The 23482-nt window shown below is 40.0% G+C and overlaps 1 protein-coding gene across 2 annotated transcripts in view; it reads right to left on the reverse strand.

Moving 5' to 3' along the window:
- Positions 1-23482, reverse strand: part of lsp1b (lymphocyte specific protein 1 b) — a 65116-nt gene that overhangs the window by 11548 nt on the left and 30086 nt on the right. Inside the window, exons 6-12 of one of the 2 annotated variants that reach the window (XM_080884529.1) lie at positions 22816-22941; positions 6085-6108; positions 5662-5703; positions 4771-4802; positions 4471-4555; positions 1078-1218; positions 778-876 (exon numbers count right to left, since the gene is read on the reverse strand). In XM_080884529.1, coding sequence (XP_080740655.1) covers positions 778-876; positions 1078-1218; positions 4471-4555; positions 4771-4802; positions 5662-5703; positions 6085-6108; positions 22816-22941 — 549 coding nt within the window. The remainder of the gene's footprint in view (positions 1-777; positions 877-1077; positions 1219-4470; positions 4556-4770; positions 4803-5661; positions 5704-6084; positions 6109-22815; positions 22942-23482) is intronic. The other variant, XM_080884530.1, reaches the window with a different exon arrangement.

Consider the following 23482-nt stretch of genomic DNA (forward strand, 5'->3'; position numbering starts at 1 on the left):
TCAAACTTTTCTTCTTTTAAGGTTCACTATTTTGTACTTTATTTTGTATTCACTTTAAGGATTCACATTATATGAATCTTATTTATTTACTGATTTAGAGAGGTCTGAAGTCTGAGCTTTTGGTTTTATTTATACAAACTACACTGACCTCATGATACTTTGGGTATGTTTAAGTTGAGCATCCACTGCTATAGCAGTATATACAATGACAAAAAATATGAAATATGAAAAAATATGAGCAATGGGGTACCCTTTAAACAAAAGCTGATAGCAGCTGACACCGTGAACAGTGTGATACTTAAAGAGTGTGTTATAAGCAAGAAAATATTCATGTTCAGAGAAACATCCATTAAAGCAGAAGAAGTAGTTTTGTGTAAAAAGCACTAACCACTAGCTTGTTGAATAAGAAGTTTTTCTTTTTGCTGTGTGTGTGGGTTTTTTGTTTTTTTTTTAACTGTGACAAAATCTGAACAAAAACATGCTCTTAGAACCATAGAAATCTTCCTGGGAGGATTAATAAACATGGAAGCAGAGGACATCATCCTGACATCCTGGTAAATGTTGACTTTTGAGCCACCCAAACCGACCGTATGAACAGCATGCATTAAAATCATAAATTAAACTTTTGGTTTTGTATATTTTTAAAGTAGTTGTTGCCTTTCCATTTTTGGTTGGAAAAAGACATAAAGACTGGGCAAAATACCTGTTTAAAAACTGATGTAATCAATTTAATGTAATTCATGTAGAAATAATAATAATAATAATGATATGACTTACGGCTGGTTTGGAGGGGGAGCTAGATCTGCTTCCGTCTTCACTTCCTTTCACCCACTGGTTGATGAGATCAGCAACACCCACTTTTAGAGCATCTGCGTCCTGAGAGGAATGTGAGAAACATCATGTATTACAGTAATATCAAAATCATTCCCCTAGGAAATCTTCCCTCCTGTTTTCTGTTTAAAATATATTATTTTGGAAATTATTGGAAACATAAAGGAACAACACCCCCCCCCCCCCCCCCCCCACACACACACACACACACACACACACACACACACAAGTTATGTTTCCATAAACCTTAGATGCTGTGATCGAGGTGGCATTTTGGTTCCAGGCGTCTCCGGCCTCAAACAGGTTCTTCTTGGATGCAACTGGTTCAGTGGGAGCAGTGAGATCAGTCACTGTCTGGCAGCCTGATCTGCCTTCCTTTGAGGAGAGCTGAGAAAAATAAGATGACAGAAAGAAAAGTAGAAAGGTTTAGGTCAGTTCTGAGAATCTAGTGAGAGAGTCACTATGTGAGCGAGTAAAGGAGTGCTAGTTTGTAAAGCAACCAAATATTAGTGGAATTTTTTTTGCCTTCATTGTGAAACGATGATACTCTACACATACACAAAAATGAAAACTCATTTGCACAACAGACCAATTTCTTCTACAACACGGGACTCACGACGGGGGACATGGACCCGTACAAAGCGTGCGGAGGGCGGTGAAAGAGGCGAAGCAGCGCTACGGGAGGAAACTAGAGTCACAACTCCAACAGAGTGACTCTAGGAGCCTGTGGCGGGGACTAAGGACAATAACCGACTATAAAGCACCAACAACCGGTATGACGAACGCGGCCGTGACTCTGGCAGACGAGCTGAACACTTTCTATGCTCGCTTCGAGGCTGCAGCTAAGGACTCCAACAATGCTAGTGCTAGCGGCGCTAACGGCTGCAGACAGGAAGATACTGCCAGCACCGGAAACGTGCTCGTCATCTCCAAGCATGAAGTAAGGAGAGCCTTCAAAAGAGTGAACACCAGGAAAGCAGCAGGACCAGACGGCATCCCAGGTCGTATCCTAAGAGACTGCGCATACCAGCTAGCTCCTGTGTTCACTGAGATATTCAACATCTCTTTATCTCAGTCGGCGATCCCCACATGCTTCAAAGAGTCCATCATTGTTCCTGTCCCGAAGAAACCCCACCCTGCTCCTCTCAATGACTATCGCCCTGTAGCCCTCACCTCAGTAGTGATGAAGTGCTTTGAACGCCTGGTCAGAGACTTCATCATTTCTTCACTACCAGACACACTGGACCCACTACAATTCGCTTACCGTCCAAATCGTTCCACAGACGATGCCATCTCTCATCTCCTCCAAACATCACTCACTCACTTGGACACTAGAAGGGGTAATTATGTTAAAATGCTCTTCATAGACTACAGCTCTGCATTTAACACCATAATTCCCTCCACACTCACCACCAAGCTGGAGCATCTGGGACTCAGCTCATCTATGTGTCAGTGGATCTCCAACTTCCTAACTGGCAGACCACAGGCAGTAAGGATGGGCTCAGCCTCCACCACTCTCAGCACTGGAGCCCCCCAGGGGTGTGTTCTGAGCCCCCTGCTGTACTCTTTGTACACATGACTGTGTGGCCACTACCAGCTCCACCACCATCATCAAGTTTGCTGACGACACCGTCGTGGTGGGCCTGATCTCTGATAACAACGAGACAGCCTACCTGAAGGAGATTAGGAATCTGGAGAACTGGTGCCAGAGGAACAACCTCCTTCTAAACGTCAGTAAGACAAAGGAGCTGATAGTGGACTTCAGCACTAAGCAGGAGAGGAACTACCAGACCCCCGTCATCAACGAGTGCCCAGTGGAGAGAGTGGACAGCTTCAAATACCTCGGAGTTCACATCACGCAGGACCTGTCATGGTCCTGTCACATCAACACCGTGGTGAAAAAGGCCCGACAGCATCTCTACCACCTCAGACGCTTGAGAGACTTCCAACTGCCCTCCAAGGTGCTCAGGAACTTTTACTCGTGCACCATAGAGAGCATCCTGACGAGAAACATCTTAACCTGGTTCGGGAACAGCACCATGCAGGACAGACGAGCTCTACAGAGGGTTGTGCGGTCAGCTGAGCGCACCATCCGCTCCGAGCTCCCTGACTCAATCTACAGCAGGCGGTGCTGGACCAAGGCCAGGAAGATTGTGAAGGACCTCAGCCATCCCAACAACAGACTGTTCTCTCTGTTGAGGTCAGGAAAGCGATTCCGCTCCCTGAAGACCAACACAGAGAGACTAAGGAGGAGCTTCTTCCCGCAGGCGATACGGTCTCTCAATCACACCACCACACAGTACTGACCCACACATATAGTTCTTACACACACACTGGACATTCTGGACATTGTTTTCACTTCATCACTTAAATCACTTGTACAGCTGCTGTTATTGTGTATATATTTATTTATATTTCTTCATACATTCTTATATAGTTCTATATTGTGTATTTTGTTGTACAGTTATTTTATACAGTTATTTTATATATTTTATCTTATTCTTTCCCAGTTAAATTTACCCTTCATTCTAATTTGTGTTGTACAGTTATTTCATTTTTAACCTTAATTTATATTTTATTCCTTCCTAGTTAAATTTACCCTTTTTAATTTTTCATATTTATTTCCTATCTTATTCATAGCCTTTTCCTTTTTTGTTTTCTTTAGGTCACGAGCAGTTGTCCAAGCATTTCACTACATATTGTACTGTGTATGACTGTGTACATGACAAATAAAATTTGAATTCTTGATTTTACATCCTTCACTTTAATACTTTACCTATTATTGCTATATATATATATATATATATATATATATATATATATATATATATATATATATATATATATATATATATATATATATATATATATATATATAGCAATAATGATGTGTGATTCACAAGACAATGTAAACCAGTTTATTTAAAAAATGTTTTTAATGCAATAATTGTTGCCAGTCACAGGCAAATTGAATAGATGTAACTGTTTTTTCTCCACTTTCTTTATGTTTTATTGAACACCATCACCTTTTCGTTAATTTTAGAATTCTTTTTATTTGGATAAATACCCAGAAACACTTTTTCCCTGTGATCAATGATAGCCGTATTTTCAAACGAGCCAAGACCACACCATCTTTTTCACACTCAGGTTAAAATATGTTTATTTTAACAAAGACCTCACAATGTTAAAAAGATGTCTAAAGCAGCGGTCCCCAACCTTTTTTGCGCCGCGGACCAGTTTATGCCCGACAATATTTTCACGGACCGGCCTTTAAGATGTCGCGGATAAATACATCAAAATAAATCTAGTACCGGTACCGAAAAAAGAAGATTTATTCATAACACACCTGAAAAGACCCAGGAAAACTGAGTTAACGATAAAAGCAATAACAAAATAACCTGAAAACCGATAAAAACCCTGAAAACCATACATTTCAAACCTGAGGCTCAACTCTCGCGGCCCGGTACCAAACGACTCACGGACCGGTACCGGTCCGAGGCCCGGGGGTTGGGAACCGCTGGTCTAAAGTATCCTCTGAGATTTCAAGTGATTAGTCTGCGGAATCTGTTAATGATTACAAAAAATTATCCCACGAATATCCTCTTACTGGTTGAGAAGAAAAACACTCTGCAGTTTTACCTCCAGGGCGTGTGTATATTGTTCCAGTCTCTTGTCGATCTTGGAAACAGGAAGAGGTGGCAGTGTCTTCTTTATGTTGCTGGTGCTTTAGAAGAATGCATAAACAACTGAATCAGTCATGGCAAAAGTGTAATTCTGTCTGATTTTAGCATGTGGTACAAACTCTTTATGTCCTTCCAGAGGAAAGTTTGGTGTTTCTACGTGTAAATGGTGATGGACATCATATCACACTGAAAGAAAGCTTCCTGCACGTGTTAGATTTTGATCATTCTTGTGTGTGTTTTTTATTGGTAGGCCTACCTTCTCCTCAGAGACTCTGTTCGCTCTGTGATCTGAGGAATGGAAATTTTCTGTTTATTAATTTGCATTTCGCAGATCAACAATTTAAACAGGAGTAAAAAACCAAACAAAAAGGAGACACAAAAACTTCAATGTTCTTTCACAAAGGAAATCAGCTGTCAAATAATATTCTACTAACAATTACATAATTCCTGTCTTCATGACAGGCCAAAACATTACTCTGATAAATTCTCTGTCTTCCTTCTCAAGTCCTCATCTCAGGTCCATGCAACAAAGATAGTAAATGTTCCCTCTTCAACCAGGTTCAGTTTAACAGGATAAACCTTGATCCTATAATGTTTCTAATAAGAGTTGTTCAATACTTGACCTGTTAGACCTTTTGCAAAACACTGCAGGCAATTTGTTATCAGAAAACAAAGGTGTTTTATGCCTTGTTTTTACCCTCTGATAGAAATCCTTAACTTTCTGAGGCCAAAGTCATCCTTAACAACTCCCAAACCCAACCCTAACTTTAACCCTAGCCCTAGCCTTATATGTCATTTTTGTTTTTATTGAATTGTTTTTCCAAGTCTTGACTATCAGGGAACAAGGATTATTCTAATTGACACGCATGACTCCTATTTACATTTGTTTAGAAAAACGTCTCTTTTGACATTCTTCAAAATATCGGGTTAGTCATATGTCATGACTTCAGGGGGTTAAGTTACCTAATACTTTTATTACCGAGACAGATTTCACTTTGCAGCTGTAGGTTTTTCCTCTTGTAGCAGGTCAAATTATCAGTAGTTTTGCAGTCTTTCTAATAGCAGTGCTGCCAGATTCGGGGTGTATCAGGGTGTGTTTGCTTGAGTTTGCTTGAGAGTAGGCCTGCTGTTTTTCATCCTGACTCACCTTGAATTTACCATCTGCTGTGATGCGGCTGCTCACTTCATCCTGTAAAGAGACAGAGTAAGCTGAGACACAAATTCCTATAGAAGTCAGTGACACTGCACCAAAAGACACTGCAAAATAAAAAAATATATATCTCTGTGGTTCAGAGTTCATTTTACCCTTTCCCTGTTCTGAACTTTTTAACATCCATCAGGTCACCAAACCACTGAGGGTTAATGTTAGGGTGGTATAAACTTCAAATTTCAAAGAGGTTTTTTTTAACCAACAATAACAGGTTTTCTCACCATTTAAAAATCCTACCAATAAAACTGTGTCATGCAGTTCATGGCTGCTCTTTAATCAGTGCAATCAAACCTTAAGTTTGACAAATGACTCTCTTCCATTGCTGCACAATAGGTCAGCTGACACATGCAGGTTACTTACTGGGTAAAACTGTATGAGGAGTTTCTTTTGGGACATCAGGAGGCATTAAAGAGACAATGGGTTTAGACATGATTAATACAATGTAACATAATAATATGAGGTGCCATAAGGAACATTATTACTGAAACGCTCTCTCACACACAACTGAAACGCTCTCACACACACTACTGAAAAACCAAGGCATTTCACTTGAACAGGAAGGTGTTTCAGTTAAACAGGAAGGCATTTCAGTTAAAAAGGAAGGCATTTAAGTTGAACAAGAAGTCATTTCAGTTAAACAGGAAGGCGTTTCAGTTAAACAGGAAGTTGTTTCTTGACAAGGAAACTGAAAAAAGTGGTAGATTTCAAACAAACCACTACACAGATGTCTACTCAGCAACCTGCAAGTAGCCTAAGAGAAGCAGCTGCATTACTTAATATATAAGCCTCAGCATAAGTCAAAATTTTGAATAGCAGACACGCATTATCCTGGTTAATTTTTTTTGGCATATGTGCTTTTTGTCTTTTTTAGCAAAGAAAAAAATATCTTAAAATTATTAATAAAACCAGGGAGAGAAGGCTTAGTGTTCCTCCATTTAGCACAATGGATATGATATTTACTCAAAAGTATGATGATGTTAATGATGTCTGAGACACCCAATGCTAGATGATCCATGTAAAAAATTTATGATGTAATTCAAATAGTGGCACGTCATTAATATTTAGGGAAATCCAATTTTTTAAGTTGCACCAAATGCATTGTGTGATAGGGCATAGAAAAAAAAGATGTTCTAGGGTTTCATTTTCATCAGTACAAAAAGAACACTGATCCACCTCAAAGCCAAATCTCTTTTTTTAGAAATTCTGCCACAGGATTAATTTTGTTTATTACTTTAAAGTGTGTTTCTTTAACTTTAGGTATAGGCTATTTCATAAATTTTTAGTAGGCTTTATCCAGTGTATATGAAATAACTAAATTAGAACCATGCAATGTAACCATTCTGTTGTAACTATGAAATATTTTGTCTTTGAAGAAACTACTAATAAATTTATTATTGCATTTTTATCAAACAGCTGACATTGCCCTAGCAATAAATTTGGGAGCACTGATGAGAAATTATTGTATATTATAACATTTTTAATCAAATGAAGCAGAGACAGTGGGACCAGTTCACACAATTTGTTATATTCTCTTTGAGAACAGTTTAGACAATATTTTTCTGAAAAGTCTGTGTAACTTAGAATGACACCGTTATCATCCAACAAATCTGTTATGAATATAAGCTTGTTTAAACCAGTCGCTCTCGAAAATTGATTTTTGATTAAGTGTTATTACCCTATGATTTCATAAGGTTTAATTATGGGGAGAAGTTGTGGGTATAACTCATTATCTCAGATTTTAACCATTTAATTCTAAGGGTGCCAACCATAAATTCTAATTCTGGAGTTTTGATACCACCTTTATTGTATTCCTTCACAAGCTGAGATTTTCAATGTAAAGGGTTTTATTCCTCCACAAAAATTCGAAAATAACTGTGTTAGCCTTATTAATGCTTTTAGAGGAGATATATAGAGAATGACAAGGATAAATCAATTTGGAGATGCCTTCAGCTTTAGATAGGATGTTTCTGCCAAAAATAGTGAGGTCTCTGGTTAACCAATGGCTAAGTGATTTCTTCATCTCCATGATACAGTTAGAAATATTAGTGTCTTCTCTGCTAATTGTTTTTTTTTTTTTTTTTTTTTTAGATATTATCTACGGAAGCGTAGAGCTGCCACCCAGGCAAAAGAAAAATACAAGTGTATCACGTTATAACGTGAAAAGTTTATTGTTCTAACAAGATACTTTTCCTGTTTGTACAATATACTTTTCACGTTTGAACAACATAATATCACGTTATTACAATATACATAATTATCACGTTCGTACAATATAAATATCATATTGTACGAACGTGATAATTATATTGTTTGAACAATAACGTTTTCACGTTATAACATATATTTTATTGGTCGAGCATGATATATTGCCGTAAAGATACGGAAGTGTAAAACATAGGGTGACAGTGCAGATCAGAGTGCGAGAAAATGGCTCGTTTATTGGAATTAATTAAGTTCTATTTTATGCTTGGATTGAGGCATGGGGAGATTTTGGTGTTATTGAGCAGTTTGGACAGTATTGTGATAAGCATGCGGACACTTAGAAGAAACCTAAAACACATGGGACTGTACAGGAGAAAGAATGAGTCCGATCCGATTGAGGTGGCACGATTTCTTATTGATCAACTGGAGGGACATGGGAGGCTCCATGGATACAAACTACACCACCTGAACTGCATTCAGGCAGGTTATGTTGTCACGCAGAGTATTGTGAGACATTTACTGAAATATCTTGACCCTTACGGTGTTGAGCAACGACGCAGAAATTGCCTAATGCGACGCACGCATGTAAATCCTGGACCAAATTTTATGTGGCATGTTGACTCCTATGACAAACTGAAGCCTTTTGGAATCTGTATAAATGGAGCTATTGATGGCTTTTCGAGAGTTATGATTTGGCTTCATGCCTATTCAACAAACAATGATCCCAAAGTCATTGCTGGATATTTCATAGCAGAAGTTGAAAAGAGGATGGGAACACCTGCTAGGATTCGCTCTGATTTGGGAACAGAAAATGTCATAATGGCTGAGATGCAACGATTCTTGCGCTGAACTATGGATCCGAACGTCAGAAACTGTTTTATTACTGGATCCAGCAATCACAATCAGCGTATTGAAGGCTGGTGGGCCTTTCTGAGACGACATCATGCTCAGCACTGGATAAATCGTCTCCAGGAACTAAAAGACCATGACTGCTTTTCTGGATGTTTTTTGGACAAGCAGCTCATATTGTTTACGTGCCTGAATGTCATCGAGGTATGTAACCATGTTTATATTCTTTTAATGAGTCATTGTGTGTGTGTGTGTGTGTGTGTGTGTGTATGTGTGTGTGTGTGTGTGTGTGCGTGTGTTAGAGAGAAAGAGAGACACGGAGAGAGAATAAAAAGTTTGCTTTAACACCCACGCACCATCCCTATTATCACTCCGTTCAGGATATGAAAAAAATGCATATTTCACTGGCCAGAAACATAAAATCGCACTGTCTAAAACAATTCACGTTTAATAATTACTTAAAATTTTCCACAGTATCACGTGTCTACCACTGTTATTCTTGTTGTTGAGTATTTTTGATAAACTCTGTTTTTCCGACTGCTTTTGATTGATTGATTGATTGATTGATCGTACTTTATTCATCCCAAGGGAAATTGGGTTAAGGCTGCCAGCCGTGCCAGCGTGTTCTTTTACTGATATGAGATTTTTAAATTTTTAATATTTAATAGGAAGAGCTGCAGCAAGTTGCACATATGTGGAACACCCACATAATACGCAGAAGCAGAAATGCAGTTGCTCCAAGTGGACGTCCGATTCTCATGTACACCATCCCTCATCTCTTTGGAGGACAGGATCATCTGAAAGAGGTTTCTCGGGAGGCAGTGGATGCTTGTAAGCAAGAATGTCAACAGAGAGGAGGACCTTATACCTGTGATGAAACCGTTTTCAGCTTGTGTTGCCTTATAATGTCAGAGAACTTCTTACTTCCACCAAGCACAGCAGATGAATCCATTGAACTGTATTTCTTCCTGAGAGCCTATATACTGAAGGACTTATAAACCTAAATATAATTGGGCTTTGGGAATTTTTACGCATATATTTTTGGGTACAATGTTTTATTTGTGCAATAAACAATAGAAAAGACATTCATTATTATTTTGTTTGGATTTTCGGTTCAAGATAGTAGCAAGCAAGCATGTCTAAATATATTTAACCAAATCTTCGTACTCCAACCTTTTGGCATTTCCAATTATTTTTTAACTGAATTTCTATTATATCTGATTTCTGTTTTAAGACTGTCGAAAAAACATTTTTTAAACTGCTGATCCTATACATTATTATTCATGAAATATTGTTTTCAATTTTACTGAACACATTGTGCAACTGCTATTCATCCACGAACAGTTTCTTGTAAACTGGTAAATGTACAAATTCTGCATTATGTAATAATTAACAAACAGTGTTAGATGTTAACCTCCCTTTTATTTGTGTTCAAGGAGAAGAAAACACGGACTCTTGATAAACACTACAAAACTTAACTTATGTGCCAATTTTCTGTCTTTTATTCCAGTCAACTATTGCATCAAACACATTGCCTTCCTATTGCCTATGTTCTAAACAAATGACTGGTGGAAAGGTAAAAAAAATATACTTGAAAATAATTAATATTAAGTCTTTTGAATTATTACTAAACAAAACATCCCCTCTATAGCAGACATTTTGTATCCTACAAAACTGCACCACAGACCTGTGGAAAAGGACCTTGACACATGATAAGAACTAATAATAAGCATAGTTCACCTCTTGCTGCTAACCATATGAACTTATTAAACATAATTAGTTAACATTTAAACTAGTTAAACCTTTAAGTATGAAAACTTAAACTGAAATTTACATTTTTCATGGTGGAAACAAATTGATGTTGTCCACAATTTTTGAAAATAAATTCAAATATGAAATAAAACACTTCCCTGAAATTTAAGCTCTTTCTTTTTTTATACAATGATGTGTTCCCTGTTTGTGGGTTTAACAAACTTTAGAGCTTCATAGCCAGTCATTGTTAGTGCAAACCTTTCATTCTTTGGTTTAAACATGATGGACTTTAATCAAGCTATGCTGAACTCATGAGAGCTTTTAGCAGCCAAAACATTGTCCAGTTCATTTCGTAGTTCTGGGTAGGACGTGTATGTCCATGGTAGTTCCAGAAGAGGGCCACATGTGTGTGCCACAGGTCGTCGTGCCAGTCCATCCACAGGCGTGAACAGTACCTCAACCTTGTCAACACAGATGACATCTGACCCAGTAAGAAACCTGAACATCCTTCTGAGCCCTGTATCATCAAGTCCTCTGATGTACTGGTGCAGAAATCTGAAGCTCTGCTTCTCTGCTTGAGTGGTGGGAGAGACAGTAAGCAACTTCAAAAGCTTTCTCGTTGTTGGCTTTTTATCCTCATACATTTGTAGGGCATCTTGTGGGCTTTGAAAAGCTTCTTTTAGGAAGTAGCTTGCAACTAAGGACATTTTCTCTGCGGCATATGCTGGTTTTTGGATTAATTGTTTGTGTGCGACTTTCAGAAGAAGGCCTTTTAAGTTCTCTTTGGTTGGAAGCACTGATACATCCAGGCGATCCATGAGATCCAGCACTTCATCCCTGTCTTCATCTGTAAGATCTTCTTTTAGTGCCCTTGTTATCAGATCCCTATCTGATTGACTTAGGTAAAAGAGAAGACTTTCAAACAGCAGATCATCTGATACTTGATTCTCACCGAAGATGAGTGCCACTGTGAAAACAGGAGCAAGGCGACAAGGGAAATATCCATGGTCTTGAAATCCCTTCAGTAAAATTCTACCCATGGATTTCCACTCTTCTTCCTGCCATTTCGGAGACAGTGATGGCACTCTGAACTCCTCTCCTTCAGCTGTGTTGTCCACAAACTCTGACCAAAATGCAGCATACACATCTCTTGATATGCCATCTGCATCAGCTCCTTTTTCATCAATGTAGGTGTATTTTAGAGGGTGTATGAGGAGTGCTGGATCTTTGAACTGGCTGATCATCTCCTCCAGAATAGTAATCCTGTGAAGTTTGATGGTAACACAGACAACATCATATGATCCTGCAGAGCTTATTGCTTCATTGCTTATAGATGTATCTGGACTACTGACTGCTGTGTTTGTTGGAGGAAGTGTAATGGATGTGATGACCAGATCATCTTCCTCAAACTGCAGGAATGGTTCATCTATTACAGTGTCATCAAGTTGACAAGGCAGAGGCTCTCCAAGGTAGGGTCCAATCATTACCTCAGATGTGTCTAATAATACATCTTCATCAGCATTCCTAGATTCTGATGATGAGATCACAACAGTGTGAGAAGCTTCTTCATCTCCTTGATGTGAGTCAGTCAGTTGTGTAACATTGTTTACATGTGTTTTCCCTCTATCATAAACTTCTTCATCATCTTCATCATTGGAAAATCTTCTTGTGCACAAGTAAAATTTCAACATTCCCATTTTAAGTGCTGAATAGAGTTCTCCAACTGTGACATATTCATCAAATACGGCCTCTTCCTGATAGTCTAATATGTCATGACTGAACACCTCCCATCTTCCAAATTTGCTTTTTCCACTTGGAAAGAAAAGATCTTTTGCATACTGTAATATGTCAGCTTTTTTGGAGTCTTTGGGCACATCAAAGGTCCTTGTTCCTCCTCCTCTGTGCTTTCTCACTTGCTTACCTTCATGGATCCACCCTAACTCAATTTTTCGAGTCTTTTTCTCAGCTCATTTGTTGTTTTTTGCATATGTTCTTTTTCTCTTAGAAACAAATGCCTCCTCATGATCAGATTTCTTCTCATTTTCATTGATTCCCATCTTTTCCTTCAATTTTTCGAGCAATGAGTTTTTTCTTGATTCCTTAGTACTTGCACCACTGTTTTCCAAGCAGAACCGTCTGGCAGCTATCCGGTCACCATATGTTGGGATGTAACAAGACAGGGTCTTGTCATCCATGAAATCAATCACTGTGGCATCAATCTGTAATAACAGAGATATTTATTACTATACAGAAGTACAAGGTATGCCTGCTGCCACACCACATGAGGTACCTCACTAAAAAAATGTATGTACATTTCACATGTGTTTTGATAATTGTCTGTTATTATTTTAGTGGCAGCCATCAATATTTAGCATTTATTCTTTTCCTCTCTCTATGCCAGCAACATTAATGAGATTCTCTAACATGTTATTAATAGAAATATTACAGTATATACAATGCCCACCTTTGAAAAAGTAAATTAGTATTCACGTATCTTTCAGTTGCACAGAGCACAAAGGGTTGAACTCAGTGTTTTTTTTTAAATTGAAGCCAAATATCAATATAAACACAGTTTAATTCATTTGTTTTTAGATAAACAAGGAAACATTGTGCATCACATAATATAGCGATATATTTAAGAAACCTGGAATCTGCATACGGGTTAAGTAGTAACATGTGGTCATACAACGACCCAGTTTTATACAGCGGGTTAATTTGTTTTACATTCTCCATTCCATATAGATCCACACCAATGCAGCCTACCGTTACGTCCTTACGCAGTCAAAGCGAGAGAAGCGAAAACCGCTGTGGTTGTTAACTAAGCAATATGTCACATTTTTAGACGCTGTAACTTCGTAAAAAGCGAGTTTTACAAGTTTCCCCCTCAAGAGAGCACTTACGTGTTCTTGTAGCATTCGTAAGAGACAGTCCTCAGGTACACCACGATTCCAAAGAAATCTCAGAAGTGGGCTATCAGTGTTTGTGTCCATGTTGAAAGCAGGGCATTCAAAGTTAAGTGCCAGTTCTGAAGAGCGCGAGCTCTCCACAACTACCATGGATTTGGGTTTCCGAATGCAACACGTTTTACGTTCTTACAATAAAAAATGTTATTGTAATGGTATTTTTTTTAACGTTTGTACAATATATGATCACATTCGTACAATATGATATTTATATTGTACGAATGTGATAATTATATTGTACGAACGTGATAATTATGTATATTGTAATAACGTGATATTATGTTGTTCAAACGTGAAAAGTATATTGTACAAACAGGAAAAGTATCTTGTTAGAACAATAAACTTTTCACGTTATAACGTGATACACTTGTATTTTTCTTTTGCCTGGGTGGCAGCTCTACGCTTCCGTAATTATCAGCACTATATATTTAACTTTAGATTCAACTCTAACCAAAGCTATTGAGGAGTCAGAGCTTGTATGAATCGGTAGTAGTTCACATTTTTTGATACTGAGAGATAACGAGATGCTTTAGAAAAAATTTAGTTTTCTCTACCACGTATTTATCTTTCAAAAAAATAGATGTATCATCTGCGAAGTGACTTATTTTGAAGTCTTTATTAAAAATTGATATTCCTTGTATGTCTTTAGAATTTTTGATTAATAGTGTTAACAACTGTATATATACCAATATAAAAAGCTTAGGGGAAATAGGACATACTTGCCGAATTCCCTGTTGCACCTTGAATCCATTCCTGGATTCAAGGAAGCTAAAATATTGTTAAGTAATGCGGCTGCTTCACTTAGGCTACAAGCACAGCCATCCCCAACCCCCAGGTCCTGGACCAGTACCGGTCTGTGAGTCGTTTGGTACCAGGTCGCAAGAGTTGAGGCTTGAGTTTGAAATTTATGGTTTTCAGGGTATTTATAGTTTTTTTTTTTAATTTTTTATATCGTTTATATTGTTAACTCGGTTTCCCTGGGTCTTTTCCCGTGTGTTATGAATAAATCTTCTTTTTTTGGTAGCGGTACTGGTTTTATTTTATTGTATTTATCCAAGACAACTTAAAGGCCGGTCCGTGAAATTATTGTCGGCCATAAATGATACGTGGCGCAAAAAAGGTTGGGGACCGCTGTATTAGCAGGACGCTGAGTAGACATCCTTGTAGTGTTTTGAAATATATCGCTTTTTCCATCAGTTTCCTTGTCAGGAAACAACTTCCTGTTCAGCGGAAATGCCTCTGGTTTCAGTGGAGTGTGTGAGTACCTTTCAGTAGTGTGTGTGAGAGCGTTTCAGTAGTGTGTGTGAGAGCATTTCAGTAGTGTGTGAGAGGTAAAATTTCAGTAGTGTGTGTGAGAGCGTTTCAGTAGTGTGTGTGTGAGAGCGTTTCAGTAGTGTGTGTGAGGTAAAATTTCAGTAGTGTGTGTGAGAGCGTTTCAGTAGTGTGTGTGAGAGCGTTTCAGTAGTGTGTGTGTGAGAGCGTTTCAGTAGTGTGTGTGAGGTAAAATTTCAGTTGTGTGTGTGAGAGCGTTTCAGTAGTGTGTGTGGGAGGTAAAATTTCAGTAGTGTGTGTGAGAGCGTTTCAGTAATAATGTCCCTTACGGCACCTCATACAATAAGACTTTATCATCAGAAGTTCATTACATTATATCTGAGCAATTTAACATCATCATAGGTAAAAAGTGCTGGGTGCAACTGAAGCTGACCCAGACCGATCCACGTGGTACACACCTGCTTCATTGTTAAAAAATGAAGAAGGAACTAGTCCATCTCAGATGAGTTGCAACATCCTCAAACAGAACCAAGGGAATTTTACAAGAAATTTAATTTTTGAAGGAAACACTTATAAAATCTGTAAAGTAATCAAAATTCACTTGCACATAACATATCACATGAAAACTTTGCATTGAACTTTAGCTTTAGTTGTTTTCTGTATTCTGATTGAACAATATGTCAATGCAGGAACAGTACAATCAATGTTCCCTCTAATTTTCCATGTGTCTGAGTGAACACCAGGGCTGGACTGGGACAAAAAATCGGCCCGGGCATTTTGACTAGAGACCGGCCCACCAGAGGAAAAACCATAAAGCCTTTGAATGAAAACAAATGCTGTTGTCACAGTGATGTACACTGTCTTGTTGGTATATATGTATCAGTCTAATACATCATCCTCCCTATTCTGGTATTCTAAACAGTACCCGAAAGTAGACTGCTTGGTCGAGTTAACCTCCTGAACTATCTACAACCCATGGTGAAAACCTGAAATTAAGACTGAGAAGACTAGAGGGGAGACATGATCATTACTGATTACTGATGACAGATTTAGATATATTTTCATAAACCATTCATTTGCCACATCAATAAACAGCATGGCAGGGCAAAGCATTTTTTCTAACATGGCAACCTTTAAAAAGCGATAGGAGATAGAAAGACAGGTGAGAAAGAATAAAACTTAATTGACTTTTTGATGGCATTTTACACACAGTACTGGTACAGTATCTAGAAAATGTGGGTAAATACTGGCATCATATCACTTGGCATCATCACTTGGCTACTTCTGAAGAAATTATGATGGGACCCTAAAAAAAATTACTATGTACCATAATGGATTTCTATACATTTTACATTAGATGAAAACGTTTGTTGTAAGATTGTAAGATTGTAAGATTCAGATTATTATTTTTTAAAAGCGAGACATATACGTATATGTAATCTGATTACTTTTTTCAAGTAACGAGTAAAGTAAGGGATTACTATTGCAAAAACGGTAATTAGATTACCGTTACTTTCCCGTAGGAAAAGTAACGGCACTGACCGCGGCACTGACCGCGGCACACCTGCACCAGGGTAAACCTCCGCCTACTGCAGTCCTGCTTTACAGGTGAAAATAGAGCAATACAGCAGGACCGCTGAGTCTTTGACTTTATTTATTTTCTGCTGTGTTTTACTTGCATCTATTTGAAAGAGTGAGTGTAAACACAAAAAATATTTTATTTTATGTGCTGGAATGTGTCGAAAACAGGTTTAAATGTTAAACTAATTTATTCAAGTCAGAGAATGTTGCATATAATTAAATTTTTGCTTGATGCATAAAGTTAAAAGATTAAAACTGATAAAACAAGTTTAAAAAAAGAGACTTTTCCATTTGATTACATTTTGTATGATGGATTATGTAGAAAAAGTAGAATTGGGCTGAAAGATCTATCGCTTTATCACCTCTTCAGGTTGTAAATCGTGTTTTCAAAAAGTAACTAAGTAACTAAGTAATTAATTACTTTTGAAAATAAGTAATCAGTAAAGTAACGGGATTACTTTTTGGGGGAAGTAATCAGTAATTAGTTACTGATTACTTTTTTCAAGTAACTTGACCAACACTGATTATGAGTATGAGTCTGTGGTCTGGGAGAGAGTCCTGTAACTCTCTGTCTGCAAAATACAGTATATAAAGACCAATGTTGGGCAATTAATTATATAGTTACTTCTTCAAAAAAGTAACTCAGTTTGGCAAACAACAAAGATTTTTACAGCTGTTTTTTTTTTTCAAATGAAGCCAAGGTGTTTTTTTAAATAAACATTTCAAACTATTTACAGCACAATCAGCTGTTCTGCATCAAATATGATGCCACACAAATTATTTGTGCCACTCCAAAAATAATTTCTGTCCACATAAAGGAGAACAATAGCCTGATACCTGCAGGCCTGACAACAGGAGATGTATCACTCCTGTAACACCTGTAACATTCAGCAGTCGCCTCATTGTTCTGACACACACAACAAAACTATTGACTACACTACACACTAAGTACACAAGATTTGTGCTGAACGTCGCAAATCTCTCACATCTCAAAACACCGTCATCACTCCTAAAACTTCCCCCCGTTTCTTAACAACTTGCCATATCATTTTTTGATTGGTCGACATGGTACTTTTTTCGACCAATAGGAAAGGGTGGGGGTGTTTTTGGTTTTGTTTTTGCTCACAGGCGGAGAGTGCTTTCGAGCGTTTTTTCTTATAGAACGTTTCTTCCCGCAGTAAATATAAACAACGATAGTATTCAGGAAGAAAACCAAACATTGCACATATTTTTTAATCATAACTCTGGTTTAATGTGGCCTATCAACACAATTTAAAAACTGGTATAAAGTCCACACTTTTTCCGTCAATTGTTCCGTCTGTCCTGCTCACATCTCCAATGGTTGTACACGTTGTCATTAACGTGGCTTCACTCCACATCAGCCACGCCGCTTTGCTAGCTAAAACACCGGTGTCAGCACATAAGGACGCTGTCATAGCCTGCCGACGACGTGGATTAGCTGCGTATATACGAATGTGAATCCCATTATTGGCTGGACTATGGGATAAGGTGGCATCGTTCTAATCCCATACGGGAGCAGCCAGTCACTTACTTGTGGTGTAATCTATATTGGTGAATATCATGCGCCACTAGGCGGCAGTACTTACCCTTCTAGACAGGAAGGATGCTATGTGATGGATATAGAGTGAGCTGGAATAAACATGGTGGGATTCCACGTTATCGCCTAAACGAGGAGTTTTATTAAAAGAGCCCAACACAACATGGTGTCAGAAGTGCACTCGCTCTAGGCGGCGAAGAGAGACAGTGGAAAAAATAACCGTCAGCTTGGCGAACGGCTAGTGACGAAAATGACGGAGCAAGCAGCAGCGTTACCGGCGACTCCTGGCCCGGTTACGGCAGCTCCACGAGCGGCTACTTTCACCATCAAGCCACCGGAACCGTTCGACTTCGCAAAGCCCCAAGAATGGGAGAAGTGGATCAGACGTTTCGAGCGTTTCAGAATGGCAAGTAATCTGAATGGTTCAACTGATGCTAACCAAGTGAACACATTAGTATACTGCATGGGAGACGAGGCTGACGACGTGCTAAGGGGACTAGACCTAACAGACGGGCAGCGCCAGCAGTACGATGCGGTCAGAAACGCATTTGACAGACATTTTGTCCCCAGAAAGAATGTGATTTATGAAAGAGCAAAGTTTAATAAGCGAGTACAACAGCCAGCGGAAACAGTTGACTCCTTCATAACAGCTCTATATGCTCTCGCCGAAAACTGTGAATATGGTGAACTCCATGATGAACTTTTGAGGGATAGGCTCGTTGTGGGTCTTAAAGATTCATCACTGTCGGAGAGAATGCAGCTCAACAAAGATTTGACGCTAACCAAAGCTATCACAATGGCGAGACAATCTGAGGAAATAAAAAGACAGCAAACTGACCTCAGAGGCGACAGCAGCACAGGCAAAACAGCCATGGATGCCGTGCATGTCAGAAAGTCACAGCCCAATAAATTCAGAAGCAGAGAGCAAACGCAGTTCAAGCCACGAAAACCACAAATAACAAAACAAGAGAATAAAACGTGTTTTAAATGCGGAAAAACACAGATGCACCCAGCAGCACAGTGCCCAGCTAAAAATGCAGAATGCCACAACTGCGGGAAACGTGGACACTACGGGAGAGTTTGTAGGTCTACAGCTGTGCATGTGGTGGCAGACTGTGCAGATGGACTCCTCCTAGGTGAACTGGATTCAGGAGAAGACCCGTGGCTTGCTAACATCTGCGTGAGAGGCAAAAGCATGACCTTCAAATTAGACTCGGGGGCAGATGTCACAGCTATCTCAGAAGAGACATTCAAAGACATTAAGCAGCCAAATGAGCATCTGCAAAAAGCTGAAAAGCCACTGTATGGACCAGGAGGTGCAGCACTGACCATGCCTGGGTCCACAAAGGAGGACATTTCCTACAGTGACAGGAGCACTGCAGAGACAATCTATGTAGTCAGAAATCTGCGTGTAGCTCTCTTAAGCAGGACAGCTTCTGTGAGACTGAAATTAATTGCCCGAATGGACAATGTTGACCTTGAGACAGTGAAGAAAGCGTACCCGAAGCTATGGGATGGGCTCGGGCTTGTTCAAAAACCGTACACGATTAAGCTGAAGCCCGACGCTAAACCTTATTCACTGAAAGTGCCCAGGCGTGTTCTGCTCCCACTACTGGGCAAAGTCAAAGCAGAGCTACAGAGGATGGAACAGTTGGAGGGGCCCACAGACTGGTGTTGCGGCATGGTCGTAGCCCCTAAAAAGGACAAAGAGACAGTCCGCATCTGCGTGGACATGACACCTTTAAATGGGTCGGTGTGCCACGAAAGATATATCCTTCCCTCTGTCGACCAAACACTAGGCATGCTCACAGGGGCGCAGTATTTCTCCAAGCTCGATGCTAACATGGGCTTTTGGCAAATGCCGCTATCCAAAGAATCTGCTCTCCTCACCACGTTTATTACGCCATTTGGTAGGTACCATTTCAACCGTCTGCCATTTGGTATTTCCAGTGCACCAGAGCATTTCCAAAACATGATGGTGACAGAAGTGACAGCCGGCCTCGCGGGAGTCGTATGCCACATGGACGACATCCTGGTCTGGGGATCTACGAGAGAGGAGCACGACATGAGACTCCACGCTGTCCTCGACCGTGCAGAGAAGGCAGGCGTCACCCTGAACATGTCAAAATGTGAGTTTGGCAGATGAGCGGTGAAATTCTTAGGATTCATTGTGTCATCTGAAGGCATGAGTCCCGACCCTGACAAAACTAGCGCGGTGCAGAAGATGAAAGAGCCAAGCACTGTGAGTGAGCTTAGGAGCTTCTTAGGAATGGTGAACCAGCTGGGGAAATTCATCCCAAACCTTTCTGAGAAAGACAAACCACTGAGAGACTTGCTTTCAACTAAAAACATGTGGTACTGGGGGCATGAGCAACAAAACGCCTTTAACAGTTTAAAACAAGAACTGTCATCTGCACCAGTGCTACAGCTCTACAACTCAAACAAACCCCAGAAGATCTCAGCAGATGCCTCTTCATACGGGTTGGGGGCAGTCTTACTACAGAAAGACAATGATGTGTGGTCACCTGTCGCGTATGCCTCGCGATCATTGACAGCCACAGAGCAGCGCTACGCTCAGCTGGAAAAAGAAGCGCTAGCGCTCACCTGGGCCAGCGAAAGATTCAGTGACTTTATTCTAGGGCTACACTTTGAGCTTGAGACCGACCATAAGCCACTAGTGAGCCTACTCGGAGGACAAGCCCTGGATTTGCTTCCACCACGGATACAGAGATTCCGCATGCGCCTGATGAGGTATTCTTACACTATAAGGCACATTCCAGGCAAAAGCCTCACCACAGCCGACACGCTGTCACGGTTGCCGTTGGCAGGCAACGTGATTCCCAGAGACAATGACCTTATGGAGGACACTGATATCTACGTTGACACAGTGCTGGAGGGCCTTCCTACTAGCAGCAAATACCTTTCAGATCTCCGTGAGCAGCTGCAGTCTGACAGCGTCTGTTCGCAAGTCATGAAGTACTGTGCAGAGGGCTGGCCGGACAGGAACCAGCTGCAGGGAGTGGTGAAGCACTACTGGTCTGAAAGAGCAGTTTTGAGTGTACACAATGGACTACTACTGAGAGGTACAAGGTTGGTCATACCTGCAAACATGCGAAACGCAGTTCTGGACAAAATACACGAGGGACACCAAGGAGTAGTCAAGTGTAGAGAACGTGCGTGACAAGCAGTGTGGTGGCCAGGCCTGAGTAACCAGATCGGTGAACTTGTCCTTAAGTGCAGGCTGTGCATTCAGGAGAGAGTTAATGTGAGGGAACCTCTTATGCCCACACGTTTACCTGAGAGGCCATGGCAGAACTTAGGAGCTGATCTGTTCACACTAAAAGACAAAAACTATCTGTTAGTAGTGGATTACTTCTCGAGATATGTCAAGATTGCTCAACTCAGTCCAACTCGTTCAGCCAATGTGATTGTGCATTTAAAGTCAATATTTGCACGCCATGGAATCCCTGAAGTATTGCTCACCGATAATGGGCCACAATTTGCATGTCAAGAAATGAGAGACTTTGCAAAGGACTACTGTTTTGAGCATGTCACCAGTAGTCCCAGGTACCCGCAGAGCAACGGCGAAGCGGAGAGAGGCGTCCAGACCGTCAAGAATCTCCTCAAAAAGGCTAGCGATCCATACAAGGCGTTGCTGGCATACAGAACAACAGCACTGGCAAATGGCTACAGCCCGGCTCAACTTCTCATGGGGCGCAGGCTTCGTACTACCTTGCCAATGCTTCCTGAAACCTTACAGTCCTGTCTGCCTGATTTTCAGCAGGTTAGTTGTTCGGAGAGAGAGAAACGGCTGAGACAAACCGAAAGTTTTAACAAGAGACATAGAACGAGAGAACTGGATAAATTGGTGCCAGGACAACCAGTCTGGATCACGGATGCAAGAGCACAGGGCACAGTGACAGCAGTCCACCCGACTCCACGATCGTACGTCATCAGTGGGCCCCAAGGGACAATTAGAAGAAACCGCAGTCATCTTGTGCCGATCCCGCAAACAGAGGCTCAAACCGAAGCCACACAGATCCAAGCTACTCCTACAGAGAAAGTTTCTGAGCCAAGCGCACCCCATACACCAGGTGTGGTTAGAACCCGGTCTGGTAGGGAGGTGATTAAACCCAAAAGACTTGATCTGTGAAGCTGATTGTTTGAAAACGGAAAAGTGTGTTTCAAATGCTGAGTTGTGGTTTTGAGGGTAGCATGTTGAAAAGAAAAAAATGTGTTTATTCTGTTACAGGTTGAAAAGAAAAAAAGTGTTTATTCTGTTACGGGTGGAAAAGAAAAGAGAAAGTGATTATTCTGTTACAGGAGGAAAATAGAAAGTGTTTATGACAATACTGACTTTATGTTTCCTGAAATGTTGGGGTATGCCTGTATTGAAAAAAACTATATGCAGTTATGTTTTGTTTGAAGAACAAAAGAATGTACCAGTCTGACTTCAGTAAGGGGGATGTGGTGTAATCTATATTGGTGAATATCATGCGCCACTAGGCGGCAGTACTTACCCTTCTAGACAGGAAGGATGCTATGTGATGGATATAGAGTGAGCTGGAATAAACATGGTGGGGTTCCACATTATTGCCTAAACGAGGAGTTTTATTAAAAGAGCCCAACACAACATTACTGACTAGCACTGCAAAACAGAATTGTTAAAGTTTTAATTTTAATTTCACTTCAGGTTAGATTTTTTTTTTGTGCGCAGAGACCATGCCAGCAGTGCGCAATTGCGCACGTGCGCAGCTTAGAGGGAACATTGAGTACAATACATCAAATTTTGTACCGGAGCATAGTAGATGTTACCTTTTCTGTAAGGAGGTTTACACTAGACACCATATGATTATGGAGACCCAGTAAATACCAAAAGAAGTCCTACAGATCACCCTCGGTTTTACAAGTTACCTTGAATGTTGGACTCATGGGACCGTAGCAGTTTAATGACTCTTCGCCTTCACTGCTGTTGCAGAGAGAAATGGCAGAGCTTCTGTTTTCCAGCTCGCTCCACTGGTCTCTGCTGTCTGTCAGTCGCTAGGAAAAAAAAAAGAAAAACAGAACATTTGTATTTGATAGACAGATGTGCAGTAAAAGTACTTTCTGTCCTTAATTTGTATACACTGAAGGCAAGGTAAATATATGCCTCAAAGCAGTATAAAGCACATATTTGCATTGTTTTTTTTTTCGAGTTTAAGATGATTTAAATTAATAAGCTTTCTTATTTCTTTAAGGCACATTAGTATCCACTTCACCCTTGGGTGGGGAAAAGTAAAATAAAACCAGATGTTGCTAGTTTTGGTATCGCAGCCTTTGTACATTATGGCAGAAAAATTTCCTAAGAGGATCAAGGTTTGTTTCCATAAAGCACAAACCACAATTGTAACAAATAACTACCCCCCATCAAAGACACAATGACAGCATCTTAAACAATAACACTCCAGACATAAGCTGTCGTAGGATTAATGGTACAACAATATACCTCTCTGAAAGTGTAGCTGGCGTTTGGTACTTTTAGAGTGCACCCCTTTCAAATGTTGGCGGGGCTGGGTGTTGATGCATAATTTTGACACTTTTC

This window comes from Rhamphochromis sp. 'chilingali', assembly GCF_963969265.1.
Source record: "Rhamphochromis sp. 'chilingali' genome assembly, chromosome: 6".
In the NCBI taxonomy this organism is placed as follows: domain Eukaryota; kingdom Metazoa; phylum Chordata; class Actinopteri; order Cichliformes; family Cichlidae; genus Rhamphochromis; species Rhamphochromis sp. 'chilingali'.